The sequence below is a fragment of the Bufo gargarizans genome, chromosome 1 (assembly GCF_014858855.1).
Source record: "Bufo gargarizans isolate SCDJY-AF-19 chromosome 1, ASM1485885v1, whole genome shotgun sequence".
Classification (NCBI taxonomy): Eukaryota; Metazoa; Chordata; class Amphibia; order Anura; family Bufonidae; genus Bufo; species Bufo gargarizans.
In genome coordinates, this window is record NC_058080.1 from 322,023,765 (window position 1) to 322,046,525 (window position 22,761).

The following is a 22,761-nucleotide window of genomic DNA, read 5'->3' on the forward strand; positions in this document are numbered from 1 at the left end:
AGATGTCCTTCAGTCCCTATGCTGGAAATTAAATCTGCAAGTCTGACTTCCTGGGGATACTGTTGGATTCCCACCTTATGACTGCCTCTCTCCCGGAGCAGAAGATCCAGAATATAATGGCAAAAATCTCGGTTTTCTGATCCCATCTAAGTGTCCTTCAGAGAAATTATGGTAGTCCTGGGCTTAACCTCTTCAGGACATAGGGCGTACAGGTACGACCTTATGTCCTGGTACTTAAGGACACAGGGCGTACCTGTACTCCCTGTGTATTTTCGATCACTGCCGTGCGGCTGGGGGTTATTGGAACCCGGTGCCTGCTCAAATCATTGAGCAGGCACCTAGGCTAAATGTCGGCGATCGCAGCAAACCGCAGGTCAATTCAGACCTGCAGTTTGCTACACTTTCTAATCCAGGGATCAGAAACTTTAGTATTCGCCCGCCTCCCCTTGAATAATGGTTGGTGGCCAGTGGGTATACCAGGGTGTCAGCACATTGCTGACACCCTGTTATAAACGGCTGACATCTGTGATGCGATGTCAGCCGTTTAACTCTTTCCATACCACGGTCCGTACAGACTGCTGTATGGAAGAGGTTAACAGTCAGGGAGCTCTCTCCCATCGGGGGGCTGCTGTGCCTTTTGCATCCCCCCGATGGGAGAGGGAGAGAGCCCCCAGACAGCCACCCTTCTTACCCTTCCCCGTCTGCTCAGTTGTGGCAGACGAGGAAGGTTCCCATTGCAACAGGACGCCTTCTCAGGCATCCTGCTGTCCGTGGTGCTGAACAGATCTGTGCTAAAGGCATAGATCTGTTCAAAGTGTAAGTAAAATACAGTACAAAACACTATATAGTGTACTGTATTATACAGACATCAGACCCACTGGAACTTCAAGAACCAAGTGGGTCTTGGTCAAAAAAAGTAAAAATAAAAAAACACTTGTCACTGAGTAAAAATGAAAAAAATTCCCTACACGTTATATATCACCGCGTCCGTAACGACCTGATCTATAAAACGGTCATGTTACTTTACCCGAACGGTGAACGCCATAAAAATAAAAAAAAAACTAGGATGAAATTGAAATTTTGCCTATCTTCCCAAAAAAGTTAAGTGATCAAAAAAGTCGTATTTACGCCAAAATAGTACCAATCAGTCACCTCATCCTGCAAAAAATGAGACCCTACCTAAGAAGATAATTGCCCAAAAACTGAAAAAACTATGGCTCTCAGACTATGGAGACACTGAAACATGATTTTTTTTTTTTTTTTTGTTTCAAAAACGAAATTGTGTGAAACTTGCATAAATAAAAAAAATTGGTTACATATTAGGTATCGCCATGTCCGTGACAACCTGCTCTATAAAAATATTACATGATCTAATCTGTCAGATGAATGTTAAAATAACAAAAAATAAACTGTGCCAAAACAGCTATTTCTTGTTACCTTGCCTCACAAAAAGTGTAATAGAGCAACCAAAAATCATATGTACCCTAAACTAGTACCAACAATACTGCCAGCCTATCCCGTAGTTTCTAAAATGGGGTCAATTTGTTTGAGTTTCTACTCTAGGGGTGCATCGGGGGGCTTCAAATGGGACGTTGTCAAAAAGTCCAGCAAAATCTGCCTTCCCAAAACCGTATGGCATTCCTTTCCTTTTGCACCCTGCTGTGTGCCTGTACAGCGGTTTACGACCACATATCGGGTGTTTCTGTAAACTACAGAATCAGAGCCTTAAATATTGAGTTTTGTTTGGCTGTTAACCCTTGCTTTGTAACTGGAAAAAATATAAAAAAATGGAAAATCTGCCAAAAATCCAATTTTTTTATTGTATCTATTTTTCATTAAATCTTGTGGAACACCTAAAGGGTTAACAGTTTGTAAAATCAGTTTTGAATACCTTAAGGGGTGTAGTTTCTTAGGTGGGTCACTTTTATGGAGTTTCTACTCTAGGGGTGCATCAGGGGGGCTTCAAATGGGACAAGGTGTCAAAAAAAACCAGTCCACAGTGCTCCAGACTAAAAAAAAAATACCTAGTAGCCATTGGCTCCTGAACTGAAAAATTTAGGAGCCAAAAACAAATTTTTTGTCGCCAAATCGAAACCGAATAAAAATTTTGGTATCGTGACAACGCTACGCCGATCAGATCGGCATAGGGTTGTTTTGATACCAAAATTTTGATTCGCTTTCGTCACCATAAAGTATTGCGATACACAATACTGCGCAAAAAAAAACAACAAAAAAAGCCGCGTGCTTTCGCATTTTATGAAACATTCGGCCCATAATAGAACAGTCCTATCCTATTTTTTGGGGTGACAAGGTGACTAAAAAATGGTGAATGCTCACCGCATAGATATTTTTTAATAATTTTATAGTTTGGACAGCGCTATGTAATATGTTTTTGTTTATATATTTTATATGTAAAATTGGGAAAGGGGGGATTTAAACTTAATATTTTAGGGTACTTTCACACTAGTGTTTTTCTTTTCCGGCATAGAGTTCCGTCCTAGGGGCTCAATATCGGAAAAGAACTGATCAGGCATATCTCCATGCATTCTGAATAAAGAGTAATCCGTTCAGGATGCATCAGGATGTGTTCAGGTCAGTCATTTTGACTGATCAGGCAAAAGATAAAACCGCAGCATGCTACGGTTTTATCTCAGACGAAAAAACCTGAAGATTTGCCTGAATGCCGGATCCAGCATTTTTTCCCATAGGAATGTATTAGTGCCGGATCTGGCATTCAAAATACCGAAATGCACCCGCACTAAATCCGGACCCATTCACTTCTATGGGGCTGTGCACATGAGGGGTGATATTCACACATCACTTGTGCGTTGCGTGAAAATCGCAGCATGCTCTGTGCGTTTTTCACGCAACGCAGGCCCCATAGAAGTGAATGGGGCTGCGTGAAAATCGCAAGCAAGTACGGATGCGGTGCGATTTTCACTCATGGTTGCTAGGATGAAAGTCTATTCACTGTATTATTTTTCCTTATAACATGGTTATAAGGGAAAATAATAGAATTCTTTAATACAGAATGCATAGTAGAAGGTCAATATAATAAACATTGGTGGCGCAGTGCGCCCCCCAACACCCCAGTATGATAAACATTGGTGGCGCAGTGCGCACCCCCCCCCAACACCCTAGTATAGTAAACATTGGTGGCGCAGTGTGCACCCCCCCAACACCCCAGTATAATAAACATTGGTGGTGCAGTGTGCACCCCCCCCAACACCCCAGTATAATAAACATTGGTGGCGCAGTGTGCCCCCCCCCCCCCCCCCAATATAATGAACATTGGTGGCGCAGTGGGGAGTGCCAATGAGGATTAAAAAATAAAAATTAACTCCCTTCCTCCAATTGATTATCTCCTGTTCTTTCTTCAGGACCTGTCAAAGGACCTGACACTGTGCTCATCACATGATACATCACTTAATTCATCACCATGGTGATGGACCATGTGATGAGCTCAGTGACATCACCACAGGTCCTGAAGACAGAACAGTAGACCGACGGCTACGCGATCAACTGGAGGAGGTGAGTTAATTTTTTTAAAGTTATTTTTAACCCTCATTGGCACTTCCCACTGAGCCACCAATGTTTCTTATACTGGGGTGTTGGGGGGGCACACTGTGCCACCAATGTTTCTTATACTGGGGTGTTGGGGGGCACACTGTGCCACCAATGTTTCTTATACTGGGGTGTTGGGGGGCACACTGTGCCACCAATGTTTCTTATACTGGGGTGTTGGGGGGGGGGGGCGGGCCACACTGTACAGGGAGTCTAAGAAAGAATCGAATGAGTCACAAGTCGGATCTTTAGTTCTTTTCACCTGCGACTCATTCGATTCTTTCTCCCTGTACTTGTCAGTGACTCAGAGCTGCTAGTGCTCGCCTTGCCTCAGCTCTGATTGGTTGATGGACGGGGAGGGGCTGGCAGAAGCAGCTTCCACTCTAGGATCAGATTACACTCCTCCCGAGCCCCTCCCCTCCCTGCTGCCAGCGTCTGTGTGCTGTGACCGAGCTGACTCGGGCTGAGAAGAACATCGGCGGCAGAGAACTATCAGCTCCTGTGCCCGCCGCTGTTTAACTGCAGAGCTGCCGCAGAGGGTCTAGTCGCAAATGGCGACAAGACTAAAGTCTTGTCGCCATTTGTAAATTCTTAGTCGCATTGGTGACCATTTTGGTCGCCATCTGGAGCCCTGGTCCAGCAAATAATGCCTTTCAAAAACCAAACGGCGCACCTTTCACTCTACGCCCCGCTGTGTGGCCGTACAGTAGTTTACGGCCACATATGGGGTGTTTCTGTAAACTGCAGAGTGAGGGCAGTAGTCTTGTTTGGCTGTTAACCCTTGCTTTGTTAGTGGAAAAAATGGGTTAAAATGGAAAATTAGGCAAAAAAATTAAATTCTCAAATTTCATCCCTATTTGTCAACTCTTGTCCAATACCTAAAGGGTTAAGTTTGTAAAAATCAGTTTTGAATACCTTGAGGGGTGTAGTTTATAGAATGGGGTTATTTTGGGGTGGTTTCTATTGTGTAAGCCTCGCAAAGTGACTTCAGACCTGTAGTGGTCCCTAAAAATTGGGTTTTTGTAAATTTCTGAAAAATTTCAAGATTTGCTTTTAAACTTCTAAGCCTTGTAACATCGCCCAAAAATAAAATCATTCCCAAAATTATTCAAACATGAAGTAGACATATGGGGAATGTAAAGTCATCAGAATTTTTGGGAGTATTACTATGTATTACAGAAGTAGAGAAACTTGGAAATTTGCTAATTTTTCAAAATTTTTGATAAATTTGGTGTTTTTTAATGCAAAAAAAATACTTTTTTTGACCCAATTTTATCAGTGTCATGAAGTACAATATGTGACGAAAAAACAATCTCAGAGCGGCCTGGGTAAGTCAAACCATTGACACTGGTCAGATTTGTAAAAAATGGCTTGGTCCTAAGGTGAAATAAGGCTATGTCCTTAAGGGGTTAATGACTTCAGTCATCCCAGCAGTCAGGTAGGCGCAGTTCCGCAGCAGAATACTACAGGCTTTTCTCCTTTCCACCTGGAACAAAAATTGCTTATCCCTAGACAAGAAGGTGCCTCTTCCTCTTTATGGGAGAGCCTCTCTACAGTGGTGGCTACAAAGGGAAAATCTAAACCAACAAGTTCAGTGAAGATCCTCAGACCCAATTGTGATAAGAGGCAAGCGGGTTAGGTTGGGGGGCTCACAGCAGAGATCAGCTAGTCCAGGGAGTTTGGAGTCGGGTATTACATCCTCTAACCTCAAACTCAAAGGTGCTTCTGGCAGTACTCCTAGCCATAAAAGCTTTTCGCCCAGCCATCTATCAGATGTCAAGATTTTGTCCGACAGTATAACTGTTACTTATATAAACAAACAGGGCGGCACAAAAAGCTGAAAACTATGCCATACAGTGTTCCGTTTATGATCCTGGGCCCAAAATGGCATAAACTCAATTTGAGCTGTACACTTGAAGGGAAAAGAAAACACTCTGGCAGATTTATTTCAGTCAATATGCGACAGAAGGGGAATCACAGTCCTGGACCTCTTTGCATCCAGAATAAACAGACAGATGTGTTCTCGGGTCCTTGGCCAGAGGGCCTGCTATGTGCATTTCTCTCAATATCAGGGCTGTGGAGTCGGTAGATAAATGCTCCGACTCGGTTTTTTGTACTTCCGACTCCTCTGTATTTAATATGCAAATGTATTTTATACATTCCTTGAAGGAAAGAAAGGCAACATACATGTCATTACCAAATGACTACTGGCTGGGAAGCCAACAGTCTACTGTATTGAACAGTTTAAGCAAAAGACAAACACAGTGAACAGTTTTATTCATTTTTTTTTTAATCAAAGTGGCTGGATAGTAGCAGCAGGCATAAACATCAGGAACTTTACAAGTAAAAAAATACAAACCACATTATTTGGTTGTTTTAGAACAAAAACAAAGCTTATCTATATGAACCAAAAACAAAATCTGTAAAACCTAGAAATGGTTTATATTAATCTTCTTCACATCACTGAAGGCGTTTGTTTTGCGATCACGTGAGGCACTGCATGCATTGGCCTTTATTCTTACAGTAGAGAAGTCATTAATTATAACTGTTTATGAATTCGGACATTTAAACTTTTTTTTATTCCAATTTAAATTTAGTAGGAGTCGGTTCATTTTTTTTCCGACTCCAGGTACCCAAAATTGACTCTGACTCTCCGACTCCACAGCCCTGCTCAATATCCCTGATTCCCAGAGTCTTGACAAAAATGGACAAATGCCAGGTAATTCTGGCCCCAAAGAACATGGTTCCCCCTTCTGCTAAGCCTCTTGAGTGGGAAGTACTAGTTTCTCCCTCAGATTCCACATCTTTTTCAGGGCACGGCCCAACATCTTGATGTGCCACAGTGAATCTGACAGCATGGATGTTGAACGTTCCATCTTAAGAGCCAAAGGACTGTCGGCGTGGTTATAAACACCCTACTAAATAGTAGGAAGCCTGCCAATTCTTATATTTATCTTGATCTGGAATGCTTTCTGCTGTTTCACAATAGATGCCTGGAATCCCACTGGCTTTCCAGAGGTCAAGATAATTCTTAAATTTCCTTCAAAGAGGCCTAGAAGACGGATTAAGGGTCAGTACTCTAAAGGTCCAGGTAGCAGCCCTAAGTGCTTTCCTGGAAGTTAGCTGATTAAGCTGTAATCAGGCTTTTCTTTAAAGGCGCCCATAGATTAAACCCAGAAGTTAGATCCACGTTGCCTCCCTGGGACCTTAATCTAGTACTTTCTGTACTTATGGATCCTCCTTTTTGAGCCTCTAAGTGAGATTTCTATTAGGTTACTCTCCCTAAAGACTGCCTTTTTAATTGTGATCACCTGGGCCAGGAGGGTCGGAGAGATCGAAGCCTTATCTTGCCGTCCACCATATCTAAATATTCTGGATGACAGGATAATTTTAAAGCATGAGCCTTCCTTTTTTTTCTAAAGTATTTACAAAATTCCATTGTCAGCAGGAAATTTCATTACCTATATACTGTCCACAGGCCAGGTCCAACAAGGAGGTTCAGTACCACAATCTAGATGTCAGGAGATGGGTCTTTGCTTACCAAGAAACCACTAAGGACATAAGAAAATCAAATTGCCTTCTAGTCCAGTATGCAGGAAGAAACAAAGGTCAAGGGGCTTCAAAAATAACAATTTCCCGCTGGATTAAGATGACCATTGCTATGGCATATAGAAAGAAGGGTGCTATTTCTCCCCTGGAGTTAAGCCCGTTCAGCTAGATCAGATTCTACCTCCTGGGCAGAAGGTGCCTCTGTTTCTAGGCTGCGACCTGGTCCAGTTTAAGTACTTTTTTCAAACACTACAGACTGGATGTTATCTCTAATAGGGACCTTGCTTTCGGGCCTAAAGTCTTGTCCACTGTGGTCCCTCCCTAAATTTTATGTTTATTCTTGTTAATCCTCCTGCTTAATGTCGTTGGGGAGGTGTATGGAAAAGATAATTACACTTACCGGTAACTGGATTTTCCATTTAGCCTCCCCAATGGCACTGGGATTTCCCACCTAAACTTAGGATGTTTTATAATTCTCTTGCCTTTTTTTGTTTCTTTGTTCTATACCTTTTCATCAGATAAAGGAAGTTTAAATAAATATACCTATTCAGCATCATGAGCAGCAGAGAGATTACCATGGCAGCCAGGGCTTCAGTAGCGTCCTGGGTGCCATGGTAACTGATCGGAGCCCCAGGATTACACTGCTGGGGCTCCGATTAGAAGCTGCCACTGCCACCAAGGAGAGGAGGTGAGGGGACCCTGTGGCCACTGCCACCAATGAGGGGAGAGGGGACACTGCACTAATTATAATACTGAGGGGGGGCGGGAGCACTGCGCCACCTATTAACCCTTAATAAAGGAGGCGGATACTGGCAGCAGATCAGTGGCAGTTAACCCCTCATGTGCCGCACCTGAGGGGATAACTGCCGGCAATCACAGCTCCCTGTCAGGGGCCAGGATGTCGGCAATGACATTCTGTTGCCAGCACCTGCCTCCTGTATTAAAAGTTAGACTACCTTATATGGGTTCGGACTTTAACCGCTTTCGGACCGCCTAACGCAGGATCGTGAGATTTCCACACAGGCGCACGCGCGTGGTCACAGGAACTGCAGGTAAGCGAGCTGATCTACAGCCTGCCAGCGGCGATCGTTCGCTGGCAGGCTGTAGATGTGATTTTTATTTTTTATTTTTATTTTTTAACCCCTAACAGGTATATTAGACGCTGTTTTGTTAACAGCGTCTAATATACCTGGTCCTCTGGTGGTCCCTTTTGCTTGGATCGACCACCAGAGGACACAGGCAGCTCGGTAAAGTAGCACAGCACTACACTACACCCCCCCCCCCCCCTCTGTCACTTATTAACCCATATAGACTCCCTGATCTCCCCCTTGTCATTGATCACCCCCCATGTTAGGCTCCATTCAGATGTCCGTATGTGTTTTACGGATCCATGGATCGGATCTGCAAATCACATACGGATGTCTGAATGGAGCCTTACAGGGGGGTGATCACCCCATATAGTCTTTTTTTTTTGTTTTGTTTTTTCTTACAAAGTCTCATATTCCACTAACTTGTGTCAAAAAATAAAATCTCACATGAACTCACCATACCCCTCACGGAATCCAAAGACCTTTATATTCCAGACTTCTTCTCACGCTTTAGGGCCCCTAAAATGCCAGGGCAGTATAAATACCCCACATGTGACCCCATTTCGGAAAGAAGACACCCCAAGGTATTCCGTGAGGGGCATATTGAGTCCATGAAAGATTGAAATTTTTGTCCCAAGTTAGTGGAAAAAGACTTTGTGAGAAAAAACAAAAAAAATCAATTTCCGTTAACTTGTGCCAAAAAAAATTTTCTATGAACTTGCCATGCCCCTCATTGAATACCTTGGGGTGTCTTTCCAAAATGGGGTCACATGTGGGGTATTTATACTGCCCTGGCATTTTAGGGGCCCGAAAGCCCAGGAATAATGAGTGCTGGGACATTTCTGGGCACCGCTCTGTGTAGCCTAATACTTACCTAAGTCCGGACCCATGAAAAGTACTATCATTGGTGGCGCCGTGTGCCCTCCCCTCCTCCGCCCCTCGCTTCCCATTGGAGGCAGCAGTGACCTAGGGGGGAGGGAACACGAGTGTGCTGACGGCAGCAGCACGCTCATGTTCTGTGATACTAAACTGCGCAGCCCAGTATCGAAAAAATGAAAATCTCTATCGTATCGATACCGGGAAATTTCGATACCCGCAACAACCCTATTTCAATTAATGAACCTGGGTGCATTCACTTCCACGTTTTATGTGGTACTTTATTTTTTTAGCAAGGAAAAAGTGTAAATATGTGCCTTGGAATATGTAGTCCGGGTTGTCGCCAGATCCCCCTGATTGCTTCCTTAACCTCCTAACAGTCAGATTAAAATTGGAAAACCCCTCCTAAAAATTTTACTTTTTTTTTTTTTATTGTAGATCTTCGTCTGCAGTAAATCTTGTTGGCGCACAACTCGGGGAACACAATTGCATTTTTAACCCCTTAGGGCTGTTTCACACGAGCAGATGCCGTGTGTGACATCCTCTCCGTGTATGACAGCCAAGACCCAATGCAGACAGCAGAAGCACGGAGCATTAACATGTATGATAATGCTCCGTGCCTCTATGTGACCTCATTACTACGAAATCACAGTGAGATAAAGTTGTCATTGTGATTTCGTAGTAAAGAGATCAGAGGCACGGAGCATTATCAATCATGTTACTGCTCCGTGCTTCTGCAGTCTGCATCGGGTCTTGGCTATCATTCACGGAGCGGATGTCACGCACGGCATCCGCTCGTGTGAAACGGCCCTTAGTGGCCTTTAGGACCAATAATAATTCTCACTTTGTGTTCCAGCAGTGATAATTTAAAAGAGAAAAAATAATTGAAGTTATTTTATTTTGCTGGATTAGTTGTAAGTTTTCAGGAACTATTTTGGGGTATGTATGTATAGATAGATAGATAGATATATTTATTTTTGTAGTAAATAACTTTTTTAATTTTTAGGGGGGGAAATAAAGTAAAGTATTTATGTGGAATTTATGTATAGTGTTCACTGGGTGGTAAAAATCACATGTTGTCGGTCAGTACACTGATACATTTGCTATACATTTAACTTTTTTCCTTTCCTCTTGCAGCCTGTCAGCTCTGCAGCTGCTCCCTCATTCTCCTCCATACTGAAAGGGTGGGGCAGCTGCTTTGGATGCTCCTATGTCTGCTTTGGTAGCAGCTAGAGATATGGTCTTTCAAACAGTAATAGAATGACAGCTATATCTTCCGTACATGAGAATATATCACTGTTAGAAATTGAGATTCAGTGAATACAGCTCAAAGTAAAAGCAGGCTTTACCTGCAATTATTCCCAGCTCCTTTTCTAACCATCTCCTGCGTATTTTGGATTCAAGCTGTCATTTTGGTCTTGTATGGAATCCAGCTTTCAAACAAGACTAAGACTGTGCTTCTAGCTGCTACCAGTCAGGAGATATCAGCAATCAGTAGATAAAGCAGAATTCCCCCCTTCCACTACTTTGGACAAAAGTTATCCCTTTTTTCTTGTACTCTGCCGTCTCTAGCAATCCCATAAAAATGATTGGAGCAGTGGTCCGTTTTTCAAACCAGCCACCCTGTCTGTTTCAGGAGGCTTCACAGGGTACAGGGCTCCTGTTATTGTGATCTTTGTCTCCCTTGAATTGGGGCCCCACCAATCTGATAGTTATCCCCTATCCACATAATTTGTTATAACTGGAATACCCTTGAGCTATGAGCACTCTCCTGGATCATTCCTAATCAATGAGAGAGTGTTGTGTTATCATGAAGTACAGAGTATACCAAAATGCAGTTTACTCTATGGTCATGACTTTAGATTGTTATACGGTATATAGATTTTGGAGTTTGAGCAGCAGAAACTGTTGTAAAATTGATTTTTGAAGATTGGTGTGAAGGAACACTGGCTTAGTTGCCCATAGCAGTCAATCACATTCCACCTTGCGTTTTTCAGATCTGCTTTGGAAAATAATGGAAGGATTCTTATTGGTTGCTATTGGTAACTAAGCCAGTGTTCTTCTACACCAGTTTTGATAGATCGCCCTGTGGTATGCAAGATTTCGAACTCCTGTAGATGGAAAATATTCAAGAATGGAAGCTAACTTTAAAGGCGTTGTCTAGGCTACAACTATTGATGACCTGTCAATCGGTGTAGCCTGGACGACCCCATTAAAGGGAACCTGTTAAAGGACAGGAGGAGCTGAGAATGATGCATAGTTTTCTGGGAAAAAGATTCAATAAAACCTTTAGGCCAAAAGAGGTATGGAGCAGCATAGGCAAAAAAGCTCTACTCAAATGGATAAAGACCTACCTCATGATTCCTGTGAAAACTGAACCTGTTGCCATTGTTAACCTAATCACTTTTTACCTTGGTTGAACCTTACAGCATTATTTTTGTTTTCACAGGGTCTCTTTCCAGCCATCTGAGATCATCAATCCCCTATTTCTTTTAACACCCACTTTCCACTTATTGAACTCCTTGGGGTTGTGAAAGTTTCTGCTTGGTATTAAGTTTGGAAGTTCTTTTGCAAATATGGTACAGAAAAAAAGTCCTGAAATGAAGGGCTTTCACCGTTCTTTTAAGGTCAGTTGATTCTTAATATAGAATTTACTTTATTGTGCCCCACGAATTAATGTACAATCCAGCTCAAGTTTGTCCAGCCTTTGGATTTTGATGACCTGTCCTCTTAGGCTACTTTCACACTAGCGTTCGGCTGTCCGCTCGTGAGCTCCGTTTGAAGGGGCTCACGAGCGGACCCGAACGCTCCCGTCCAGCCCTGATGCAGTCTGAATGGATGCGGATCCGCTCAGACTGCATCAGTCTGGCGGCGTTCAGCCTCCGCTCCGCTCAGCAGGCGGACACCTGAACGCTGCTTGCAGCGTTCGGGTGTCCGCCTGGCCGTGCGGAGGCGTGCGGATCCGTCCAGACTTACAATGTAAGTCAATGGGGACGGATCAGTTTGAAGATGCCACAATATGGCTCAATCTTCAAGCGGATCCGTCCCCCATTGACTTTCAATGTAAAAGTCTGGACGGATCCGCTCAGGCTAATTTCACACTTGGCTTTTTTTTGCCAATTTAATGCAGACGGATCCGTTCTGAACGGAGCCTCCGTCTGCATTAATATGATCGGATCTGTTCAGAACGGATCCGATCGAACGCTAGTGTGAAAGTAGCCTTAATAGGTCATCAATATCTGATCGGTGGGGGTACTACACTTGGCACCCCCACCCATTAACTTTTTGCACTTGGCGCTGGAAACATAATGATGCATTGAGCAGGAGGCACAAAACCATTGTTCATAATGTAAAGGCTTTGTCGGCATATTGTCGCTAAACTCCCATTCAAAGGCTGTCACATTTTCAAAGTAAATATCTGAAAATTCAACACAAGAAGAAACCATATCCTGAGACTAGGGATGAGCGAAGCGAGGTTTGGCTCCTAGATCTGAAGTCGCTTCGCTCAAAACTTCATTTTAATGCTGTATGGGGATCAGTCTGCGTACCTGTAAAAGTGTATGGGCTCTTGTGAGGTATTATAACTTAAGTTATTAAACCAGAAAACCAGTTTAAAACTTTAATTCTGAAGTCTGCTTTGGTACCAACTAGTACTTTGGGCCTGAAGCAGACTTTTTTTAAAATGGTGTTCAAGTTGAAAAATCACTTCCCAACGTTTTTCACCAAAGTCTCGCAAGAATTAGAATTTGCCTTGCCGGAGCCCATACATTTTAGTGCTGTATATAGATTAAGTTTGAGTGGAGCTGAATGGCTTTCCGTAGTGTCCTGCAATGCTGATCTGGCAGGCTGCTTCTGGCTGCAACAGCTTGCTGAATCGGCAAACGCAAAAGTGAAACAAGCCTAACGTAACATTAATTCTTATCTTATGTTCTGTTAGATGTATGTTTTATGTTCTTTGGTTTTTGTATTATCTTTATCGATAGGCCCCTGTTTTGCGTTCCTACTAAACTACCTAATTTTGTATTCTTTAGTGTAATACAGCAAACTCTATATACGTTACGTGAAGAGATCTGTACTAGGATGTAAGGGTGGGTAATATGGCCTAAAATCTATGTTGCGATATAATTTTAAGCACATGCAATATATATTGGGGGGGGGGGGGGGGGGGTTGTTTAAACTCTTGTCATATTCCCCCTATTAGAGCTCTATTAGGGTGAATAGGACTTTACACTCTCCCTGCTGCCCTGTGCATAGTACACACAACAGCAGGGAGCTGATCTCCCTCCCCCCCCCCCCCCCCCCCAAACAGTGCCATCCACAAATTCCCCCCTCCCTCCCTCCCCCTAAACGGTGCCACCCACAGATCCCCCCTCCCCTCCCCCACGCTCACAGGAGCACATTTATAAACTAAACAGTAACTTTAATCAGCGACTCTTTACTTGTATACCTTACTCTGTCTTAGCTCCGGTAACAGCAGGCAGTGCAGGTGGGCGGCGCTCACTCACATCACGTGCCTGCGGAAGGAGCAGGCGCGTGACGTGAGTAAGCGCCCCCCGCCCACATTTTTGGAGGAAAAGTAGAAAACATTATTTCCTATATATTTGCTTGCATATAAAGTGCAAGTGCTGCCAAAAATTACAAGAGGCACTCCGATGCATCCTGTAGATCACATAAAGGAGGGCCTCATTGACATTGAGTTGTGGGACTGCTGGTGAGCGGACACTTAACTGATTCGAAGGCCATATAGGCGATGGCATTATATGTAACAAATAAGCAATGCATGTTGATATGACAAAAGAAAAGGAAGATTCAACCATATAACCTTTGTGGTGGAAGGGGTACATGGGAATAGTCTATTATCTACATTAAAAACACATGTAAAGTGCCTTTATGTTCATCAGCATTCCTCTGGTGGAGTCGAAGTCATGGTCAATCCTGGCCTTGTTCATTTTTGAGTTGGGCTACTTTCACACTTGCGTTCGGGGCTCCTCTTGTGAGTTCCATTTGAAGGCTCTCACAAGCGGCCCCGAACGGATCCGTACAGCCCCAATGCATTCTGAGTGGATGCGGATCCGCTCAGAATGCCTCAGTCTGGCACAATTTGTCCTCCGCTCAGCAGGCGGAAACCTGAACGGTGCTTGCAGCGTTCGGGTGTTCGCCTGGCCGTGCGGAGCCAAACGGATCCGTCCAGACTTCCAATGGAAGTGAATGGGGACGGATCCGTTTGAAGTTGACACAGTATGGCTATCATGAACAAAAATTTTTTTATTTTGGTTCATGGTAATGCAAACGGATCAGTTCTGAATGGATCTAAGAGTTTGCATTATAGGCGCGGATCCGTCTGTGCAGATACCAGACGGATCCGCTCCAAATGCAAGTGTGAAAGTAGCCTAAACCTGTCAGCATTTTCAGTTGACAGGCAGATATGCTCATCTGTTATAATGCCACCAGAAGACAAAACGCTGGCGGCAGGGCAGGCCAGCACCTCAGTTTGTGCCTTGTGTCCAGCTTGGACACACAGTAGTAAGGCACTGAGGGATCATTGAGGATGCTGACACGGTCTGCTATGTACACAATCGTCCAAAAATTTTCTCTCCTTGTGGCAGTAGGCTGCACATCAGGGTGAGGGTGCTGGTGGGGTGTCAGGAAACTGTCCCAGGCTTTGGAGAGTGTTGCCCTGCCTCTTTTGGAACTGGTGTCTTCCCCTTGTCTCCTCTCCTCAGTTGGCCAAGGAAGTACGGCTGTTGCAGCTGGTATTCCACAACTGCCCTCTGCTGCTCACTAAGCCTGGCCAACATGTGGAATTCCAGCGCGTGCTCACATCACACAACAGCTGGTGAGCTGGCAATTTCAAGCGCTGCTGCAACATTGACAGACCGGCTGAAGCTGTCGGTGACTTGTGAAAATGTGCACTTATGCAGTGCACCCTCACCAGTAGCTCAGGCAAATTGGGGTTTGTTTTTAGAAACCGCTGAACCACAAGATGGAATACGTGGGCAAGGCATGGTATTTGTATAAGGTTGCCCAGCTGGAAAGCTGTGCATTTAGTCTGTTCGTGGGTAGCTGGGTATTTGCGCTTGCCTTCAAATACCTGGGGTAATGACATTTGGACACTGTGCTGAGACAGGGAAGTAGATGTGGTCTCTGGTGCTTGCGAAGGTGCAGGACGGGAGGCATTCCTGAGCCTGTGTCTTGGACAGGGAATTGGCCAGCATGTAACACAGGGGAAGAGGAGGCAGTGGTGTGACCTGCAGACACAGGTTGTGTATCCAGGCGTTCGGACCACCTATTAGGGTACCTTGATGCCATGTGGCGGATCATGCTGGTGAGGTTTATAGTGTTCACGCTCTGGCTCATTTTGCTGTGGCACAGGTTGCAAACTACTATTTTGTTTGCACTTTCCTCAAAAAAGCTCCATACTACAGAACACCTACACCTTGGCAAGGGAGATTTACGTAAGGGGGTGCTCAGTGGAACAGTTGCATGCCTGTTTGGTCGTGCCCGCCTTGTACCTTTTGCCACACCACTGCCTCTTCCAGCCTGTTGCAGTGCTGCAGATCCCTCCCCCTCTGTACTTCTCTCCTCGCTCTGCTTGTTGCCACCTTCCCAGGTTAGGTCAGTGACCTTGTCGTCCAGCACCTCCTCTTCCACTTTCTCATTCTGATCATCCTCCTGATTTGTTCACCTAACCACAACCTCAGTGATTGACAACTGTCATCCTCTTCCTCAACCTCTTGAGACAGTAATTGCGGTTGAGTCATTGGTAACTGTCTTATCATCCACCTTATTGCACACTAATTGCCGTTCCCCAGCATCATGTTCTTGTGACTCTGGATGCTTGAGGTTGGGAATTAGGGCACAAGATCTCAGGTCCCTCTTCAAGTGTGCTTGGAGAGAGGGCCAAATCAATGGCGATGAAAGAGGTCCTTGGAATATCAGAGTGTGGGATCACTTGTTTGGCCAGACTGTAAATGGTGGGAGGAAGGAGGATCAGGGTGAGGATTGTGTATTTTAGACTCCTGGCTACTGAGACTGGACTTGGTGGAAGACAGGGTAGTGCTTAACCGACTGGAAGCACTATCTGCTACAATCCAACCGACCACCTGCTCGCAATGGTCTGACTTCAAGAGTGGTGTCCTGCGCCACCCTGCAAACTTGGACATGAAGCTAGGTATCTTAAATGATCTTGTGCTCTGGCAGCAAGCACAGTTTCAGCACGCCCAGGGCCTCGGCCTCTGCGTGCACCATAAGAATCACGGCCTCTTCCCCGGCCCTTAATGCTCGCCTTCATATTAAATGCTATATGCACACCTGACACACGATTTGTGGCACGGATGTCAGTTCACAGCAAGCACAGTATATGGAAAAAGTACGTAAAAGTATGGAAAAAGGAAAATAGATTTTCACTTTTATATTCTGTCCTGACACACATGCTATTGCAGCACAGTTTATAGACGAAGTGTGGATAAATTATGGAAAAAATACATTGTCACTAATAATTTCCCCAATATCTGGGCCTGACGCACAGACGCTATTGCAGCACAGATGTGATAATTCATTTTAGGGACCGGCATAGGGAAAATGTGGATAAATTATGGAAAAAATAGAATTGTTTTCAATAATATTCCTATCTCGGCCCCTGACACACAGAAGGTATTGCTGAACAGATGTCAAATCACCGCAGACACCCTCTATAGAAAAAGAATCGCAAAGTATGGGGGAAAAAATAAAGACTACATTGCAAGATTAAATTGCTACCAGCACACACAATATTCCTTAAATGGACTTTTGGCTCTTATGAAATGTTTTTTAAAATTTAATAAATTGTGATCACAAACTCCCTACACTGTCGCTTCCTAAGCACAGCTCGCGCAATGAGCAGAACCCATGTCATCAGGTGCTATATAGCACCAGATTAAGTGTTTCAGCCAGCCAATCACTGGAATACCAGTAGCTACCTTGGCTACTGGCATGCCAGTAATGGCATTACTTACCTGCATGTTTATTGGCTGCTTAGCAGCTGCAAAACATGCGGGGAGGAGACTCTAGCATGGTGCTCGAGCACATGTGGTACTCGCAGAGTACCGCCATGTGCCTAGTATAGCAATGCTCGTTCCAAACAGGTATTCGGCCGAGTATGCTCGCTGAACACTATTCCTTTCCCCATCCTTTGTGTCCTATTGGAAGTTACTTTAGGAGTCTTTCGATGCATTTTGGTGTGAAACTCTACAGCCAGCCTTAGTGTCCCCCCCCCCCCCCCCCCCCCCTACACACACACACGCACACGCACGCACACATTCCTCTTGTTGCTTTGGAATGTCCCACGGTCTTCTGTGTCCACTAATGATGAGATTGAAAAAGTGGTGGTTTTATGTATTTTTGTGCTTACCTGTAAAATCTTGCTTGCAGAGTTAGGTGCGGGGGGGGGGGGGGAGACATGGCATCCAGAAAGTAAATGTTGGTGTTAACACAGTATTTCAGCTTACTATAATTTCTTAGTTGCAGAATGCATGATTATCTTTGTTCCCCTCCCCCCGAATGAATTCTTAAAGGGAGTCTTTCACCTAAAATGACCATTACACAACACAAACATCAGGATAACCATTACATTCCCCATATTATAATCTTACCTTTCATATTGCTGTCCGTCGCCTATTCTCTCTTAAAAACGCTTTTAATCCATATGCTAATTAGGTTCTGAAGGTGCCCAGGGGCGGCGTTTATGCGGCCGGTGCCCAGGCTCCACGGCGCTGTTCAAATCAAACCCCTCCCCTTTCACCCCTCTGGCCCGCCCTCGGTTCGTCAGATACCATCCTCCAGTTAATGACAAATCCGGCGCATAAACGCCGCCCCTGGGCACCTTCAGAACCTGATTAGCATATGGATTAAAAGCGTTTTTAAGAGAGAATAGGCGACGGACAGCAATATGAAAGGTAAGATTATAATATGGGGAATGTAATGGTTATCCTGATGTTTGGGTTGTGTAATGGTCATTTTAGGTGAAAGACTCCCTTTAAAGAAAAAGATTTTATAGGTAATCGCAAAATCCTTTTTTTGAGTTCAGAATACATATACTGTGAATGTAAATTTCAGTTTTTTCAGAAATTAAGTGAAGAAATGTATTTGTTTTTTAGGGTCAGAACCCATTTGAAGTGGATTTTTTAGAGGAGCCCAGAAACATGGAATCTGTGTTCAACTTTGACTGCCCTTCTCGTCCTGGTAAATAAACTGTAGAAGTGTAAGCTATTGGTCCTGCAAGTGGGGATCCCACTGGGTTTCTAGTGTTGTCAAACACATATAGCCCTAATTTCAAAGTAATTTGGTTCATAAACTATAGTAAAGTAAAATTTGAAGCTAAATGTTGATGCTTATCATATTGAGCTCAAAGGAACTACCACAGTCCATGTTAACCATTAAGGAAATGCAACATCCTAGATGGGAACCTTTGCTTGTAACAAACATCAACTAGGAAGAAAGACTGCTCTGTGGGTCTCAGCACAACCATGTATTACATGATTAGCTTTTTGAATAGAGGTATCTGATACAGGATTACTCCAATAGTCACTGCAGTAGAAACATGTTTTCTTCGGCATACAGTAAATCCACCCCTTAAATCGGAGCAAATTACACCACAGATCTGGCGCATGGTGCTTCATAATTTCCCACCATGGAAATCCGCTTATTATGCCAATGCCGTTTGAATTTTGAGTACATTAAGTGCAGACTGCAGATCCTTCTAGGCGACTGGTGCATGCTAGGTATTAATGTTTTGGGGATGTAAATAGCAAACGCCTAAACGGAATCTGTCACCTATTTTGACCATATAAAACCGTTAACATGGTAATGTGCAATAAAGTACCTTCTTACCTACATGTGTCTTTCTTTTATTCAACTTTTCATTCTTATTAAAAAGCGATTTTTCTAAAATGCAAATGAAGTCTCAAGGTCCCCAAAGGGGCGTTATTACTCTGCTCTAGTGCCCAGTAACGCCCCCTGCAGTGCCCAGCCGACCTTTCTTCCAAGCCCAGCACGCCTCCTAAGAAATAAATGTCCTCCCACATACTTGCTGAACGGCGCCGCCCCTCTCCCCACTACATCGTTTAATTTATTCACTACATAGTCTGTGCTCCCTCCTCTTTGCCTACAGCGCCGCCCCCTCCCCACTACGTCGTTTAATTTATTCACTGCATAGTCTGTGCTCCCTCCTCTTTGCCTACAGCGCTGCCCCTTCCCCACTGTCATTTTATTTATTCACTGCACGCATCGGCCCTTGCTTTCTCCTCTCTTGTCCTCCGAAATCCCGCGCAGGCGCAGTATCGCTGAGTGCCTGCACAATACTCCTGCTCCAGAGGGCAACAGCCTCACTAGTGTCATTGGGCATGCGCCGAGCCCAGTGACTTAATCAGAGCGCTGTTGCCTCTGAGAGATTCTAGAGGAGGAAGCAAGGGCCGATGCAGTGAATAAATTAAATGACGTAGTGGGGAGGGGGGTGGCGCCGTTTGGCAAGTATGTGGGAGGACATTTATTTCTTGGGAGGCGTGCTGGGCTTGGAAGAAAGGCCAGCTGGGCACTGCAGGGGGGTGTTACTGGGCACTAGAGCAGAGTAATAACGTTGAGCCTCCATTTGCATATCAGAAAAATCGCTTTTTAATAAGAATGAAAAGTTGAATAAAAGACACATAGGTAAGAAGGTACTTTATTGCACATTGCTATGTTAACTGTTTTATATGGTCAAAATAGGTGACAGATTCCCTTTAATATCAAACAGGCAGTGATACACATGTGTAACAAAAGCTCTTCTGCAGTTATACCTGTCTGTCTTCAGAGTGCTTCTGTATCTGTTGACCGTAGAAAGTTTGCTTTAGTCAGATCCCCTATTTAATGAAATATTTTGTCACCAAAGACATGCCTTCGAGTTCTCCTATTGATATTCCTGATGCCAAGAAAAGAACAAAGAAGAAAAAACGTTGCAGGGCAACAGACAGTTTCACTGGAAGGTTTGAAGGTCAGTATTCTGTGGGGGCAGTATGGAGAATGCAAAACGTTCACTTAATTCTTTCATTTCTTTAAAGGTGTAGTTGAGGATTAGAAAAACATGGCCACGTTCTTCCAAAAATAGCACTACCCCTGTCCATGGGTTGTGAATGGTATTGCATCTGATCTCTTGGAGTCTGGAAAAATGCTCGTACTCGTGCCAGAAACCCGGCAGAACCCATTACAGTGAACGGGGTTTATCGGGCAGCAGCAGTGTCCTTCATGTTCCTATGCTTAAACAATTACAGAAATTGACATGGGGATGGTGCACTTAGCCTTAGCCTCAGGTTCAGTGCAGTCTGTGCTGTTGCTGATTGCTTGTGCAGCAATAGATTTGTTCACATGGCTGTGAAAGGATTAGGCTACATTGACACGACACTGAAAACATGCCTTTTAAAAACTGCCTGGTCTAACAGCATTTTTTTTGCAGCGCCCTCTGCCTTCTGATCTGAGCCCTCAAAGTGAAATTGTGGGGCTCCGATCGATTACCATGGCAGCCTGCTGGATGCTTCTGAAGCTTGCTATGGAAACCTCCCTGCTGTAGTATGCACAAGGCACAGCTCAGCAGGGACAGTGTAAGAATTCTGTCCACCCTAACAGATCTCTATTAGGGTGAATAGGGCAAGGGATCAAAAGATCTCAAGTTCTAGCCCCCTTAATAGTTAATAGTTATTAGATAAAAATAGTTAAATATATTAGGTATTGGCATGGCCAAAAATGGCTGCACTATAAAAAAAAGTTTAAAAAAAATTCCTGTGTAGTAAATGCTGTAACGGAAAAAAATGTAAACTCCCAGTGACATCACGACTAGTATCAACTGGGCCGGGCTAAACTCTATTAATTTAAATGGAGCTTAGCCCCCGCCCAGCAAGTTGATACTAGTCGTGACATCACTGGGCCAGCGGTAAACAGAAGGCCAGCGCTGGCTCCGTTTGGTTTTAGAATGTATTGGCTCTTATGAGCCAAAGTTATTATATCATGTAACTTAATAAATCCATTTTTACTGTACAAAACAATTACCCAAACTCTGGTTCGGTTCTAAGGTACCACTTTGAACCAAACCAGAGTTCGGGATTTTTTTTACAGTAGAAATTGATTTATGAAGTTATGTGAAATCTCAAGACTTTTCAAAATAAGAACTTCAGCTCATATCAGCCAATACATTCTAATACTGTATGGAGAGGTCGCTCCGTACAGTATTCAAAGTATTATGTGAATCTACTTTGGATGTTTCATCTCAAGTCTATTCGCTCATGCCTAATGGCAATGCAAAGAAATGTAAGTTTAATTAAAATTAATTGTGGGGGGGGGGGGGGGGGGGCGACATTCATTTTTAATGCCACCATATAATTTAACATCTTATTGTAAAAACAGTTTTTCTTTTAATTACTTTAAAAAAAATAATTAAAAGAAAAGTTTTTCCAATAAGATGTTAAATTATATGGTGGCATTAAAAATGAATGTCGGCCCCGCCCAAAAAAAAGCTTTCATATTGCTGTGTGAACAGAAAAATAAAAAAATAATTCTGGCTATTAGAATGTGAAAATATGCCTGGACTTTAAGGGGTTAAATAACTTTCCAGAGGCTGTGAATAATTGTTCAAATTTGAGCATAAATGATGACAGGTCCTCCTTAAGGGGTTAGCCCACTAAACTAAAAATAAGGCTACTTTCACACCTGCATTAGGTGCAGATTCATCTGGTATCTGCACAGACTGATCCGCACCTATAATTCTAACTTTTATATCCGTTCAGAACGGATCCGTTTGCATTACCATGAACAAAAAAATATATTTTTATTCATGATGATGCAAACTGATCTGTTTTGACAGTGAAAACTGATCTGTCCCCATTGACTTGCATTGTAAGTCAGGACAGATCCGTTAGGCTCTGCAGCGTTTTGGTGTCTGCCTCCAGAGCGGAACAGAGGCAAACTGATGCATTCTGAACGGATCCTTATCCATTCAGAATGCATTAGGGCTAAAATGATCCGGTTTGGGTAGTTTGTGTGAGGCCTGAAACGGATCTCACAGGCGGACCCAGAAACAGCAGTGTGAAAGTAGCCTTAGGCGATAACTTTTCTATTCCTGGGTTCTAAGAAATGCACTTTACCTACAACTATTCTAAATACTATTGCTTTATTTATCTATGTATCTAGACATGTATCAGCTTCAGGATGAGGTGCTTGGTGAAGGAGCGTATGCCAAAGTCCAAAGCTGCTTTAACTTATTCAGCAATAAGGAGTATGCAGTTAAAGTAAGTGCCTGGATTCTTAAAGCTCTTTTGTCAGTGTTTTGGTGTCAAATCTGTAAGTTCTGACGCAGACACACTTTTATTTGTTTGCTCCCCAAATACAAAAATCCACTTGATCAATATCAGAAAACCAGACAAATCTCTAATGAATTTAAGACCTATCGTCGGGATAGGTTATCAATATCAGATCGCCGGGGACCCTGCTGATCAGCCCAGCGCTTGAACAGGAATGCGGCAGCTTTAACCTCCTCAGGATTGCGTCCTGGCGGCGGCCCTGCTATTCTGGGTGGACGCATATACGCGTACTCTCGCGAGAGGCGATATTTCCTGTGACCGCGCGCACACAGGCTTTTTTTTTTACACCCTTAACAGCGTCTAATATACCTGCTACCTGGTCC

The 22,761-nt window shown here is 43.8% G+C and overlaps 1 protein-coding gene across 1 annotated transcript in view; it reads left to right on the top strand.

Moving 5' to 3' along the window:
* The window catches only part of MKNK2 (MAPK interacting serine/threonine kinase 2), a 126,714-nt gene that overhangs the window by 62,472 nt on the left and 41,481 nt on the right, over positions 1–22,761 (top strand). The window contains exons 3-6 of the mRNA XM_044305792.1: positions 11,527–11,704; positions 18,212–18,296; positions 19,981–20,082; positions 22,269–22,366. Of these exons, the coding sequence (XP_044161727.1) occupies positions 11,654–11,704; positions 18,212–18,296; positions 19,981–20,082; positions 22,269–22,366 (336 nt within the window). The 5' untranslated portion in view covers positions 11,527–11,653. The remainder of the gene's footprint in view (positions 1–11,526; positions 11,705–18,211; positions 18,297–19,980; positions 20,083–22,268; positions 22,367–22,761) is intronic.